The 15,657-nt window shown below is 33.3% G+C and overlaps 1 protein-coding gene across 1 annotated transcript in view; it reads right to left on the reverse strand.

Annotated features, from left to right (window-relative positions):
- ezra (ezrin a) overlaps nucleotides 1–15,657 on the reverse strand; it is an 89,072-nt gene that overhangs the window by 19,132 nt on the left and 54,283 nt on the right. Inside the window, exons 5-6 of the mRNA XM_061987650.2 lie at nucleotides 1,164–1,247; nucleotides 25–171 (exon numbers count right to left, since the gene is read on the reverse strand). Of these exons, the coding sequence (XP_061843634.1) occupies nucleotides 25–171; nucleotides 1,164–1,247 (231 nt within the window). The remainder of the gene's footprint in view (nucleotides 1–24; nucleotides 172–1,163; nucleotides 1,248–15,657) is intronic.

The raw sequence follows: 15,657 nt of genomic DNA on the forward strand, positions 1-15,657 counted from the left end.
GCCAAAGAAATGTTTCGTTCCCACCTGTCGTCCTTCTCGTAGATGTTGAGGCCCAGAGCGTCCACGCCCAACCACAGGTCGGTGTTCTTCTTGTTCTTGATCTCAAAGTAGTTGATGCCGTACATCTCCAAGTCCTGGGCGATCTTCAGGTACTCGATCATGGCCTCCTCCCTGCGGGGGACAAAGTCACGTCAAAATGTTTAAGGGTGGACTTTTGGGAGCGGTTCGGGTAAACCTGATGTTTTAAACGGAACTACGTTAAGAGATTTGTTTTTAACACAGGTGTGGAGGAAACGCGCGATACCATTTCCGACTGTCTGTGAGACCCTGAATGTGTCCTGGAGATTTGGGCGAGCCGGTGTGTGTGTGTTTTTGTTTCCCTACTCAAATTTGGACGTTACTGGTAAACCAGCGGTCAAGTTTACCGGCTGGTAAATTTAATTTAATTGAAATAAAATAGAATAAAATACAATGAATACATTAATTTTAATGTAATAATAATAATAATAATAATAGATTTAAACTAAAACAGTAAATAAACACAAGACATATATATATACTCTATTAGCCACAACACAACCAGGCTTATATTTAAAATGCCACAAATTAATCCCGCATAACAAACACCTCCCCCCTCCCGTCCATATAAACCAAACACCTGCACAACACACTCATGGTATCAGCGTTTGAACCTGACAGTGTTCGTTTGTGGTTTGGCGACACCTATTTGGTAACAGTAATTCATAGTTCATGGTAAGTTGAATGATGCGGACACGTTTGTTACTGGATACTCCCTGGTAGGCCCGTGTAAGTAATATGCGACTAATTATCCGATGCTTGCTTACGTTGACAAACGGCATCTTAGACTGTGATATTGTTCAATAAGGGACACTCATTAGGAATGCTTGTGCGCTCTTGTGCGCTTGGCTGTTGTGTAGCTGCTCGCTCCTCGCAGCCTACAGCCCACCTTTTGTAAATGACTTCACTAAAATTCAGGAGAAGATCCAACGTGTGCGCTTGTTGGCGGACATTTCCACGTTAACCGCTCGCATCGGAACTCGTATTGGAGATTTTAGAGGCAAAGCCGATATCTGCTGGTATCAAATCGTTATCCATATCGGATCGGCCCACTCCTGGTAAAGATTGTCCAGACAAAGACTTACTTCAACATGCATCCGTGCTCCTCGTGCCAGACCTGGATCTTGTCCTCCCACTGCTCCTTGGACAGACTGTGTTGCTCCAGAACTCTGAGTGGGCAGACAGGTTAGTGGTGTGGTTTTCTACACAAAATGTATCTATTTATTGTGTGAATGCGCCAAAGTTTTCTCCACAAAATTCATCTATTTATTGTGTGAATGCTCCAAAGTTGTCTACACAAAATTAATCTATTTATTGTGTGAATGCTCCAAAGTTTTCTGCACAAAATTAATCTATTTATTGTGTGAATGCTCCAACGTTTTCTACACAAAATTAATCTATTTATTGCGTGAATGCTCCAAAGTTTTCTACACAAAATTCATCTATTTATTATGTGAATGCTCCAAAGTTTTCTACACAAAATTCATCTATTTATTGTGTGAATGCTCCAAAGTTTTCTCCACAAAATTAATCTAGTGTGAGTGCTCCAAAGTTTTCTACACAAAATTCCTTTATTTATTGTGTGAATGCTCCAAAGTTTTCTACACAAAATGCCTCTATTTATTGTGTGAATGCTCCAAAGTTCTCTACACAAAATTCATCTATTTATTGTGTGAATGCTCCAAAGTTTTCTACACAAAATGCATCTATTTATTGTGTGAATGCTCCAAAGTCTTCTACACAAAATTCATCTATTTATTGTGTGAATGCTCCAAAGTTTTCTACACAAAATTCATCTATTTATTGTGTGAATGCTCCAAAGTTTTCGACACAAAATCCATCTATTTATTGTGTGAATGCTCCAAAGTTTTCTACACAAAATTCCTCTATTTATTGTGTGAATGCTCCAAAGTTTTCTACACAAAATTCATCTATTTATTGTGTGAATGCTCCAAAGTTTCTACACAAAATCCATCTATTTATTGTGTGAATGCTCCAAAGTTTTCTACACAAAATCCATCTATTTATTGTGTGAATGCTCCAAAGTCTTCTACACAAAATTCATCTATTTATTGTGTGAATGCTCCAAAGTCTTCTACACACAATTAATCTATTTATTGTGTGAATTCTCCAAAGTCTTCTACACAAAATTCATCTATTTATTGTGTGAATGCTCCAAAGTCTTCTACACAAAATTCATCTATTTATTGTGTGAATGCTCCAAAGTTTTCCGCACAAAAATTCATCTATTTATTGTGTGAATGCTCCAAAGTTTTCTACACAAAATTCATCTATTTATTGTATGAATGCTCCAAAGTTTTCTACACAAAATTCATCTATTTATTGTGTGAATGCTCCAAAGTTTTCTGCACAAAATTCATCTATTTATTGTGTGAATGCTCCAAAGTTTTGTACACAAAATTCATCTATTTATTGTGTGAATGCTCTAAAGTTTTCTACACAAAATTCATCTATTTATTGTGTGAATGCTCTAAAGTTTTCTACACAAAATTCATCTATTTATTGTGTGAATGCTCCAAAGTTTTCTACACAAAATTCATCTATTTATTGTGTGAATGCTCCAAAGTTTTTTACACAAAATGTATCTATTTATTGTGTGAATGCTCCAAAGTCTTCTACACAAAATTCATCTATTTATTGTGTGAATGCTCCAAAGTCTTCTACACAAAATTCATCTATTTATTGTGTGAATGCTCCAAAGTTTTCTACACAAAATTCATCTATTTATTGTGTGAATGCTCCAAAGTTTTCGACACAAAATCCATCTATTTATTGTGTGAATGCTCCAAAGTTTTCTACACAAAATTCCTCTATTTATTGTGTGAATGCTCCAAAGTTTTCTACACAAAATTCATCTATTTATTGTGTGAATGCTCCAAAGTTTCTACACAAAATCCATCTATTTATTGTGTGAATGCTCCAAAGTTTTCTACACAAAATCCATCTATTTATTGTGTGAATGCTCCAAAGTCTTCTACACAAAATTCATCTATTTATTGTGTGAATGCTCCAAAGTCTTCTACACACAATTAATCTATTTATTGTGTGAATTCTCCAAAGTCTTCGACACAAAATTCATCTATTTATTGTGTGAATGCTCCAAAGTCTTCTACACAAAATTCATCTATTTATTGTGTGAATGCTCCAAAGTTTTCCACACAAAAATTCATCTATTTATTGTGTGAATGCTCCAAAGTTTTCTACACAAAATTCATCTATTTATTGTATGAATGCTCCAAAGTTTTCTACACAAAATTCATCTATTTATTGTGTGAATGCTCCAAAGTTTTCTGCACAAAATTCATCTATTTATTGAGTGAATGCTCCAAAGTTTTCTTCACAAAATTCATCGATCGTGTGAATTCTCCAAAGTTTTCTACACAAAATTAATCTATTTATTGTCTGAATGCTCCAAAGTCTTCTACACAAAATTCATCTATTTATTGTGTGAATGCTCCAAAGTTTTCTACACAAAATTCATCTATTGTGTGAATGCTCCAAAGTTTTCTACACAAAATTAATCTATTTATTGTGTGAATGCTCCAAAGTTTTCTGCACAAAATTAATCTATTTATTGTGTGAATGCTTCAAAAATTTTTACACAAAATTCATCTATTTATTGTGTGAATGCTCTAAAGTTTTCTACACAAAATTCATCTATTTATTGTGTGAATGCTCCAAAACGATCTACACAAAATTCATCTATTTATTGTGTGAATGCTCACAAGCTTTCTACACAAAATTCATCTATTTATTGTGTGAATGCTCCAAAGTTTTCTGCACAAAATTCATCTATTTATTGTGTGAATGCTCCAAAGTTTTCTACACGAAATTCATCTATTTATTGTGTGAATGCTCCAAAGTTTTCTACACAAAATTCATCTATTTATTGTGTGAATGCTCACAAGCTTTCTACACAAAATTCATGTATTTATTGTGTGAATGCTCCAAAGTTTTCTGCACAAAATTCATCTATTTATTATGTGAATGCTCCAAAGTCTTCTACACAAAATTAATCTATTCATCATGTGAATGCTCCAAAGTTTTCTACACAAAATTAATCTCGTGTGAATGCTCCAAAGTTTTCTACACAAAATTCATCTATTTATTGTGTGAATGCTCCAAAGTTTTCTACACAAAATGCATCTATTTATTGTGTGAATGCTCCAAAGTTTTCTACACAAAATCCATCTATTTATTGTGTGATTGCTCCAAAGTTTTCTACACAAAATTCATCTATTTATTGTGTGAATGCTCTAAAGTTTTCTACACAAAATTCATCAATTTATTGTGTGAATGCTTCAACGTTTTCTGCACAAAATTCATCTATTTATTGTGTGAATGCTCCAAAGTTTTCTACACAAAATTCATCTTTTTATTGTGTGAATGCTCCAAAGTTTTCTACACAAAATTCATCTATTTATTGTGTAAATGCTCCAAAGTTTTCTGCACAAAATTCATCTATTTATTGTGTGAATGCTCCAAAGTTTTCTGCACAAAATTCATCTATTTATTGTGTGAATGCTCCAAAGTTTTCTACACAAAATTCATCTATTTATTGTGTGAATGCTCCAAAGTTTTCTACACAAAATTCATCTATTTATTGTGTGAATGCTCCAAAGTTTTCTATATAGAATTAATCTATTTATTGTGTGAATGCTCCAAAGTTTTCTACACAAAATTCATCTATTTATTGTGTGAATGCTCCAAAGTTTTCTACACAAAATTCATCTATTTATTGTGTGAATGCTCCAAAGTTTTCTGCACAAAATTCATCTATTTATTGTGTGAATGCTCCAAAGTTTTCTACACAAAATTCATCTATTTATTGTGTGAATGCTCCAAAGTTTTCTACACAAAATTCATCTATTTATTGTGTGAATGCGCCAAAGTTTTCTACACAAAATTCATCTATTTATTGTGTGAATGCTCCAAAGTTTTCTATATAGAATTAATCTATTTATTGTGTGAATGCTCCAAAGTTTTCTACACAAAATTCATCTATTTATTGTGTGAATGCTCCAAAGTCTTCTACACAAAATTCATCTATTTATTGTGTGAATGCTCCAAAGTTTTCTACACAAAATTCATCTATTTATTGTGTGAATGCTCCAAAGTTTTCTACACAAAATGTATCTATTTATTGTGTGAATGCTCCAAAGTTTTCTACACAAAATTTATCTATTTATTGTGTGAATGCTCCAAAGTTTTCTACACAAAATTCATCTATTGTGTGAATGCTCCAAAACATTCACACAATAATGTTTTCTACACCAAAATTCATCTATTTATTATTTTTCTTCTTCTCCAGATTTTGCCGCGCTCTACCTCTACCTTCTGCTTTCCCTTGACAAATTCCAAAAAATTCCCAGATTTCCCAGAATTCCAGGTTTTCCGGGACATTTTTCCCATTCAAAATGAATTGGCCATTTTTCAAACTTCCACCATTTCCACATTTTGCAACCTATTCAAACCATTCCACCTTCAATACATTAAACTCATCCTGGACATTCAAGCTATGATTTTTCCAAGTTAATTTTTTTTCGGGAATTCCCAGAATTCCCGTTTTTTCCAAACCCTTTTTTCACCCTTTTTTCTGGCTACTACTCCTTCCACATTTTTCAACCCACTTAGACCGTTACAGCATCAAAACATTCCTTTTAGTCAGGAAAAAAAAACAAAGTTGTGTTTTGAACTGAAAAATTCCCGGTTTTCCCGAAATTCCAGGAATTCCGTAATACTATTTCTTTATTCAAAATGTCAACATTTCTCAACCGATTTGAAAAATTCCAACACCAACCATTTCAACTCATTTAGAACATTCATATTTTTTTAGCATGTTCAAAAACATTTCCGCTTTTCCTGAAATTCCCAAATTTCCATGAAATTCCCATTGAAATCAATGAAATATTTTTAGAAGTTCCACAACTCTCACATTTTTTATCCGATTCAAACTGTTCCAACTTCCAACTGTTCAGCCTATTGGGGAATTGCGGGCTTTCCATTGACAAATCCCCCAAATTCCCAGATTTCCCAGAATTCCAGGTTTTCCGGGACATTTTTCCCCATTCAAAATGAATCGGCCATTTTTCAAACTTCCACCATTTCCACATTTTTCAACTGATTCAAACCATTCCACCTTCAACATTTCCCAAGTTCAAAAAAAATTCCAAGAATTCACAGAATTCCTTTTTTTTCCAAAACCTTTTTACACCCTTTTTTCTGGCGCCTACTCTTTCCACATTTTTCAACCCACTTCAACTGTTCCACCGTCAAAACATTCCTCTTAATCAGGACAAAAATTAAGTTGTTTTTTAACTGGAATAATTCCCGGTTGTCCCGAAATTCCAGGAATCCTGTAATACCATTTCTCAATAAAAAATGTTACTACCGATTTAAAAATTTCCAACACCAACCATTTCAACTCATTCAGAACATTCACATTTTTTCGAATTTTGAAAAAAATTCCCGCTTTTCCTGAAATTCCCAAATTTCCTTGAAATTCCCAAATTTCCACGAAATTCCGATTTAAAAGAATGGGACATTTTTCAAAGTTCTACAACTCCCATATTTTTCATCCGATTCAAACCGTTTCAACTTCAAAATATTCCACCTGTTCAGGAATAGTGTGCTCTATTTCAACAATTATTTAAAAAATTCCCGGATTTCCGAGAATTCCCAGTTTTTGGGGACATTTTCCCCAGTCAAAATGAATGATCCATTTTTCCATTTTCTACAATTCCCATGTTTTTCAACCGACTCAAACCATTCCACCTTCAACATTTTCCAAGTTCAAAATAAATTCCAGGAATTCCCACAATTCAATTTTTTTTCAAAACCTTTTTTCTGGTGCCTACTCTTTCCACATTTTTCAACCCACCTCAACCGTTCCACCGTCAAAACATTCCTCTTAATCAGGACAAAAATTACGTTTTTTTTAAAACTGGAATAATTCCCGGTTTTCCCGAAATTCCAGGAATTCTTTAATACCATTTTTCAATACCATTTTTTACTACCGATTTTAAAAAATTCCAACACCAACCATTTCAACTCATTCAGAACATTCAAATTTGTTTGAATTTTGAAAAAAATTCCCGCTTTTCCCGAAATTCCCAAATTTCCTTGAAATTCCCAAATTTCCATGAAATTTCGATTTAAAAGAATGGGACATTTTTCAAAGTTCCACAACTCCCATATTTTCCATCCGATTCAAACCGTTCCAACTTCAAAATATTCCACCTGTTCAGGAATAGTGTGCTCTATTTCAACAATTATAAAAACAATTCCCAGATTTCCGAGAATTCCCAGTTTTTAGGGACATTTTCCCCATTGAAAATGAATGATCCATTTTTCCATCTTCTACAATGCCCACGTTTTTCAACCGATTCAAACCATTCCACCTTCAACATTTTCCAAGTTCAAATTTTTTTTCCCAGGAATTCCCACAATTCAATTTTTTTTCAAAACCTTTTTTCTGGTGCCTACTCTTTCCACATTTTTCAACCCACTTCAACCGTTCCACCGTCAAAACATTCCTCTTAATCAGGACAACATTTTTTTTTTTTTTTAAACTGGAATAATTCCCGGTTTTCCCGAAATTCCAGGAATTCTTTAATACCATTTTTCAATAACATTTTTTACTATCGATTTTTAAAAATTCCAACACCAACCATTTCAACTCATTCAGAACATTAATTTTTTTTTTTAGCATTTTGAAAAAAACATTCCGTTCCAACTTCAAATTATTTTGCCTGTTCAGGAATTGTGTGCTCTACTTCAACAATTATAAAAAAAAAATTCCCGGATTTCCGAGAATTCCCAGTTTTTAGGGACATTTTCCCCATTCAAAATGAATGATCCAGTTTTCCATCTTCCACAATTCCCACATTTTTCTATCGATAGAAACCATTCCACCTCCAACACATTAAACTCATCCTGAAAATTCAAACAACCATGTTTCCACGTTCTACAAATTTCCAGGAATTCCTGTTTTTTTTCTAACCTTATTTCCAACCTTTTTAGTGCGATGACTCCTTTCACATTTTTCAACCCATTTCAACTGTTCCACCGTCAAAACATTCCTCTTCGTCAGGACAAAAAACAAAGTTGGTTTAAGAACTTGAAAAATTCCCGGTTTTCCCGAAATTCCATAATACCATTTTTCAATTAAAAAACTGTTACTACTTCAACATTTCTTGACCGATTTAAACAATTCCAACACCAACCAATTCAGCTCGTTCAGGACATTCATGCTCCTAATCATTTCCAAAACAAATCCCGCTTTTCCCCAAATTTCCAGGAAGTTCCCATTGAAATGAATGGGACATTTTTCAAACTTCCACTATTCCCACATTTTTCAACCAATTCAAACCATTCCAACATCAACACATTCCACTCATGCTGCACATTCAAACTATTATGTTTCCAAGTTCAAAACAATTCCAGGAATTGCTAGAATTCCCGGTTTTCCAAACGCTATTTTCACCTTTTTTTCTGGCGACTACTCCTTCCACATTTTTCAACCCACTTCAACTGTTCCAGCCTCAAAACATTCCTCTTAGTCAGGACAAAAAACTAATTTGTTTTTATGAACTGGAAAATTCCCGAAACTCCAAAAATTCCTGTTTTTTTCTAACTTTATTTCCAACCTTTTTTTAGTGCGATGACTTCTTTCACATTTTTCAACCCAATTCAACCGTTCCACCGTCAAAACATTCCTCTTAGTCAGGACAAAAAACAAAGTTTGTTTAAGAACTTAAAAAATTCCCGGTTTTCCTGAAATTACTATAATTTTGCCAAGTTCAAATAAATTCCAGGAATTCCCAGAATTCCCAGTTTTCCACACCCTATCTTCACCCTTTTTTCTGTTGACTACACCTTCCACATTTTTCAACCCACTTTAACCATTCTACCGTCAAAACATTCCTCTTAATCAGGACAAAAAAAAAGAAGTTGTTTTTGAACTGGAAAAATTCCCGGTTTTCCCGAAATTCCAGGAATTCCGTAATACCATTTCTCAATGAAAAATGTTACTACTTCAACATTTTTCGACTGAATTGAAAAATTCCAACACCAACCAAGAATATTCAAACTTTTTTAGCATTTTCCAAAAAATTCCCTCTTTTCCCGAAATTCCCAAATCTGCATGAAATTCCCATTTAAATGAATGGGACATTTTTCAAAGTTCCACAACTCCCACGTGTTTTATCCGATTCAAACCCTCCCAACTTCAAAATATTCTGCATGTTCATGAATTGTGTGCTCCCTTTCAACAATTATAAAAAAAATTCCAGGATTACCGAAAATTCCCAGTCTTTAGGGACATTTTTCCTATTCAAAATGAATTATCCATTTTTCAAACTTCCACAATCCCTACATTTTTCAACCGATTCAAGTCATCCTGGAAATTCAAACAACCATTTTCCCACGTTCAACAAAATTCCAGGAATTCCTGTTTTTTTTTTAACTTTATTTCCAACTTTTTTAGTGTGATGACTCTGTTCACATTTTTCAACCCATTTTAACCGTTCTATTGTCAAAACATTGCTCTTAGTCAGGACAAAAACTAAGTTGGTTTAACAACTTGAAAAATTCCCGTTTTTCCCGAAAATCCCTAACACCAGTTTTCAATTAAAAAACTGTTACTACTTCAACATTTCTTGACCGATTTAAACAATTCCAACACCAACCAATTCAGCTTGTTCAGGACATTCATGCCTTTAATAATTTTTGAAAAAAATCCCACTTTTCCCAAAATTTCCAGGAAGTTCCCATTGAAATGAATGGGACATTTTTCCAAGATGCACAATTCCCACATTTTTCAACCGATTCAAACCATTCCACCTGGAACACATTCAATTCATCCTTGAAATTTAAACAATAATTGTTCCACGTTCAATAAATTTCCAGGAATTCCTGTATTTTTCTAACCTTATTTCCAACCTTTTTTAGTGCGATACTTCTTTCACATTTTTCAACCATTCCACCATCAAAACATTTTTTCAAGTTAGGACAAAGAAACAAGGACTTGAAAAATTCCCGATTTTCCAGAAATTCCATAATACCATTTCTCAATTAAAAAACTGTTACTACTTCAACATTTCTTGACCGATTTAAACAATTCCAACACCAAGCAATTCAGCTCATTCAGTACTAATCGTTTTAAAAAAAAATCCCACTTTTCCCAAAATTTCCAGGAAGTTCCCATTGAAATGAATGGGACATTTTTCCAAGCTGCACAATTCCCACATTTTTCAAGCGATTCAAACCATTCCACCTGGAACACATTCAATTCATCCTTGAAATTTAAACAATAATTTTTCCACGTTCAATAAATTTCCAGGAATTCCTGTTTTTTTCTAACCTTATTTCCAACCTTTTTTTAGTGCGATGACTTCTTTCACATTTTTCAACCATTCCACCATCAAAACATTTTTTTAAAGTTAGGACAAAGAAACAAGGATTTGAAAAATTCCCGATTTTCCAGAAATTCCATAATACCATTTCTCAATTAAAAAACTGTTACTACTTCAACATTTCTTGACCGATTTAAACAATTCCAACACCAACCAATTCAGCTCATTCAGTACTAATCGTTTTTAAAAAAATCCCACTTTTCCCAAAATTTCCAGGAAGTTCCCATTCAAATGAATGGGACATTTTTCCAAGTTGCACGATTCCCACATTTTTCAAGCTATTCAAACCATTCCACCTGGAACACATTCAATTTATCCTTGAAATTTAAACAATAATTTTTCCACGTTCAATAAATTTCCAGGAATTCCCGTTTTTTCTAACCTTATTTCCAACCTTTTTTAGTGCGATGACTTCTTTCACATTTTTCAACCATTCCACCATCAAAACATTTTTTTTTAAGTTAGGACAAAGAAACAAGGATTTGAAAAATTCCCGATTTTCCAGAAATTCCATAATACCATTTCTCAATTAAAAAACTGTTACTACTTCAACATTTCTTGACCGATTTAAACAATTCCAACACCAAGCAATTCAGCTCATTCAGTACTAATCGTTGTTTTAAAAATCCCACTTTTCCCAAAATTTCCAGGAAGTTCCCATTCAAATGAATGGGACATTTTTCCAAGTTGCACGATTCCCACATTTTTCAAGCTATTCAAACCATTCCACCTGGAACACATTCAATTCATCCTTGAAATTTAAACAATCATTTTTCCACGTTCAATACATTTCCAGGAATTCCTGTTTTTTTCTAACCTTATTTCCAACCTTTTTTAGTGCAATGCTTTCACATTTTTCAACCATTCCACCGTCAAAACATTTTTTTAAGTTAGGACAAAGAAACAAGGACTTGAAAAATTCCCGATTTTCCCGAAATTCCATAATACCATTTCTCAATTAAAAAACTGTTACTACTTCAACATTTTTTGACCGATTTAAACAATTCCAACACCAACCAATTCAGCTCATTCAGGACTAATCGTTTTAAAAAAAAACAACCCTTTTCCCAAAATTTCCAGGAAGTTCCCATTCAAATGAATGGGACATTTTTCCAAGTTGCACGATTCCCACATTTTTCAAGCTATTCAAACCATTCCACCTGGAACACATTCAATTCATCCTTGAAATTTAAACAATAATTTTTCCACGTTCAATAAATTTCCAGGAATTCCTGTTTTTTTCTAACCTTATTTCCAACCTTTTTTAGTGCGATGACTTCTTTCACATTTTTCAACCATTCCACCATCAAAACATTGTTTTAAGTTAGGACAAAGAAACAAGGACTTGAAAAATTCCCGATTTTCCCGAAATTCCATAATAACATTTCTCAATTAAAAAACGGTGACTACTTCAACATTTCTTGACCGATTTAAACAATTCCAACACCAAGCAATTCAGCTCATTCAATACTAATCGTTTTTTTAAAAATCCCACTTTTCCCAAAATTTCCAGGAAGTTCCCATTCAAATGAATGGGACATTTTTCCAAGTTGCACGATTCCCACATTTTTCAAGCTATTCAAACCATTCCACCTGGAACACATTCAATTCATCCTTGAAATTTAAACAATAATTTTTCCACGTTCAATAAATTTCCAGGATTTCCTGTTTTTTTCTAACCTTATTTCCAACCTTTTTTAGTGCGATGACTTCTTTCACATTTTTCAACCATTCCACCATCAAAACATTTTTTTAAGTTAGGACAAAGAAACAAGTTGGTTGAAGGACTTGAAAAATTCCCGATTTTCCTGAAATTCCATAATAATATTTCTCAATTAAAAAACTGTTACTACTTCAACATTTCTTGACCGATTTAAACAATTCCAACACCAAGCAATTCAGCTCATTCAGTACTAATCGTTTTAAAAAAAAACAACCCTTTTCCCAAAATTTCCAGAAAGTTCCCATTCAAATGAATGGGACATTTTTCCAAGTTGCACAATTCCCACATTTTTCAAGCGATTCAAACCATTCCACCTGGAACACATTCAATTCATCCTTGAAATTTAAACAACAATTTTTCCACGTTCAATAAATTTCCAGGAATTCCTGTTTTTTTCTAACCTTATTTCCAACCTTTTTTAGTGCGATGACTTCTTTCACATTTTTTCAACCATTCCACCGTCAAAACATTTTTTTAAGTTAGGACAAAGAAACAAGTACTTGAAAAATTCCCGATTTTCCAGAAATTCCATAATAACATTTCTCAATTAAAAAACTGTTACTACTTCAACATTTCTTGACCGATTTAAACAATTCCAACACCAAGCAATTCAGCTCATTCAGTACTAATCGTTTTTTTAAAAATCCCGCTTTTCCCCAAATTTCCAGGAAGTTCCCATTCAAATGAATGGGACATTTTTCCAAGTTGCACGATTCCCACATTTTTCAAGCTATTCAAACCATTCCACCTGGAACACATTCAATTCATCCTTGAAATTTAAACAATAATTTTTCCACGTTCAATAAATTTCCAGGAATTTCTGTTTTTTTTCTAACCTTATTTCCAACCTTTTTAGTGCGATGACTTCTTTCACATTTTTCAACCATTCCACCATCAAAACATTTTTTTTTAAGTTAGGACAAAGAAACAAGGACTTGAAAAATTCCCGATTTTCCCGAAATTCCATAATACCATTTCTCAATTAAAAAACTGACCACTTCAACATTTCTTGACCGATTTAACCAATTCCATCACCAACCAATTCAGCTCATTCAGGACTAATCGTTTTTAAAAAATCCCGCTTTTCCCAAAATTTCCAGGAAGTTCCCATTCAAATGAATGGGACATTTTTCCAAGCTGCACAATTCCCACATTTTTCAACTGATTCAAACCATTCCACCTGGAACACATTCAATTCATCCTTGAAATTTAAACAATAATTTTTCCACGTTCAATACATTTCCAGGAATTTCTGTTTTTTTTCTAACCTTATTTCCAACCTTTTTAGTGCGATGACTTCTTTCACATTTTTCAACCATTCCACCATCAAAACATTTTTTTAAGTTAGGACGAAGAAACAAGGACTTAAAAAATTCCCAATTTTCCAGAAATTCCATAATAATATTTCTCAATTAAAAAACTGTTACTACTTCAACATTTCTTGACCGATTTAAACAATTCCAACACCAAGCAATTCAGCTCATTCAGTACTAATCGTTTTAAAAAAAATCTCACTTTTCCCAAAATTTCCAGGAAGTTCCCATTCAAATGAATGGGACATTTTTCCAAGTTGCACAATTCCCACATTTTTCAAGCTATTCAAACCATTCCACCTGGAACACATTCAATTCATCCTTGAAATTTAAACAATAATTTTCCCACGTTCAATACATTTCCAGGAATTCCTGTTTTTTTCTAACCTTATTTCCAACCTTTTTTAGTGCGATGACTTCTTTCACATTTTTCAACCATTCCACCATCAAAACATTTTTTTAAGTTAGGACAAAGAAACACGGACTTGAAAAATTCCCGATTTTCCCGATTTTCCATAATACCATTTCTCAATTAAAAAACTGTTACTACCTCAACATTTCTTGACCGATTTAAACAATTCCAACACCAACCAATTCAGCTCATTCAGGACTAATCGTTTTTTTAAAAATCCCGCTTTTCCCAAAATTTCCAGGAAGTTCCCATTCAAATGAATGGGACATTTTTCCAAGTTGCACAATTCCCACATTTTTCAAGCTATTCAAACCATTCCACCTGGAACACATTCAATTCATCCTGGAAATTTAAACGATAATTTTTCCACGTTCAATAAATTTCCAGGAATTCCTGTTTTTTTCTAACCTTATTTCCAACCTTTTTTAGTGCGATGACTTCTTTCACATTTTTCAACCATTCCACCATCAAAACATTTTTTTTAAGTTAGGACAAAGAAACAAGGACTTGAAAAATTCCCGATTTTCCAGAAATTCCATAATACCATTTCTCAATTAAAAAACTGTTACTACTTCAACATTTCTTGACCGATTTAAACAATTCCAACACCAACCAATTCAGCTCATTCAGGACTAATCGTTTTAAAAAAAAATCCCGCTCTTCCCAAAATTTCCAGGAAGTTCCCATTCAAATGAATGGGACATTTTTCCAAGTTGCACGATTCCCACATTTTTCAACCGATTCAAACCATTCCACCTGGAACACATTCAATTCATCCTTGAAATTTAAACAATAATTTTTCCACGTTCAATACATTTCCAGGAATTCCTGTTTTTTTCTAACCTTATTTCCAACCTTTTTTAGTGCGATGACTTCTTTCACATTTTTCAACCATTCCACCATCAAAACATTTTTTTTAAGTTAGGACAAAGAAACAAGGATTTCAAAAATTCCCGATTTTCCCGAAATTCCATAATACCATTTCTCAATTAAAAAACTGTTACTACTTCAACATTTCTTGATCGATTTAAACAATTCCAACACCAACCAATTCAGCTCATTCAGTACTAATCGTTTTTTTTTTAAATCCCGCTTTTCCCAAAATTTCCAGGAAGTTCCCATTCAAATGAATGGGACATTTTTCCAAGTTGCACGATTCCCACATTTTTCAACCGATTCAAACCATTCCACCTGGAACACATTCAATTCATCCTTGAAATTTAAACAACAATTTTTCCACGTTCAATAAATTTCCAGGAATTCCTGTTTTTTTCTAACCTTATTTCCAACCTTTTTTAGTGCGATGACTTCTTTCACATTTTTCAACCATTCCACCATCAAAACATTTTTTTTAAGTTAGGACAAAGAAACAAGGATTTCAAAAATTCCCGATTTTCCCGAAATTCCATAATACCATTTCTCAATTAAAAAACTGTTACTACTTCAACATTTCTTGATCGATTTAAACAATTCCAACACCAAGCAATTCAGCTCATTCCGTACTAATCGTTTTTAAAAAAATCCCACTTTTCCCAAAATTTCCAGGAAGTTCCCATTCAAATGAATGGGACATTTTTCCAAGTTGCACGATTCCCACATTTTTCAAGCTATTCAAACCATTCCACCTGGAACACATTCAATTCATCCTTGAAATTTAAACAATAATTTTTCCACGTTCAATAAATTTCCAGGAAT

The sequence above is a fragment of the Nerophis lumbriciformis genome, linkage group LG26, assembly GCF_033978685.3.
Source record: "Nerophis lumbriciformis linkage group LG26, RoL_Nlum_v2.1, whole genome shotgun sequence".
Classification (NCBI taxonomy): domain Eukaryota; kingdom Metazoa; phylum Chordata; class Actinopteri; order Syngnathiformes; family Syngnathidae; genus Nerophis; species Nerophis lumbriciformis.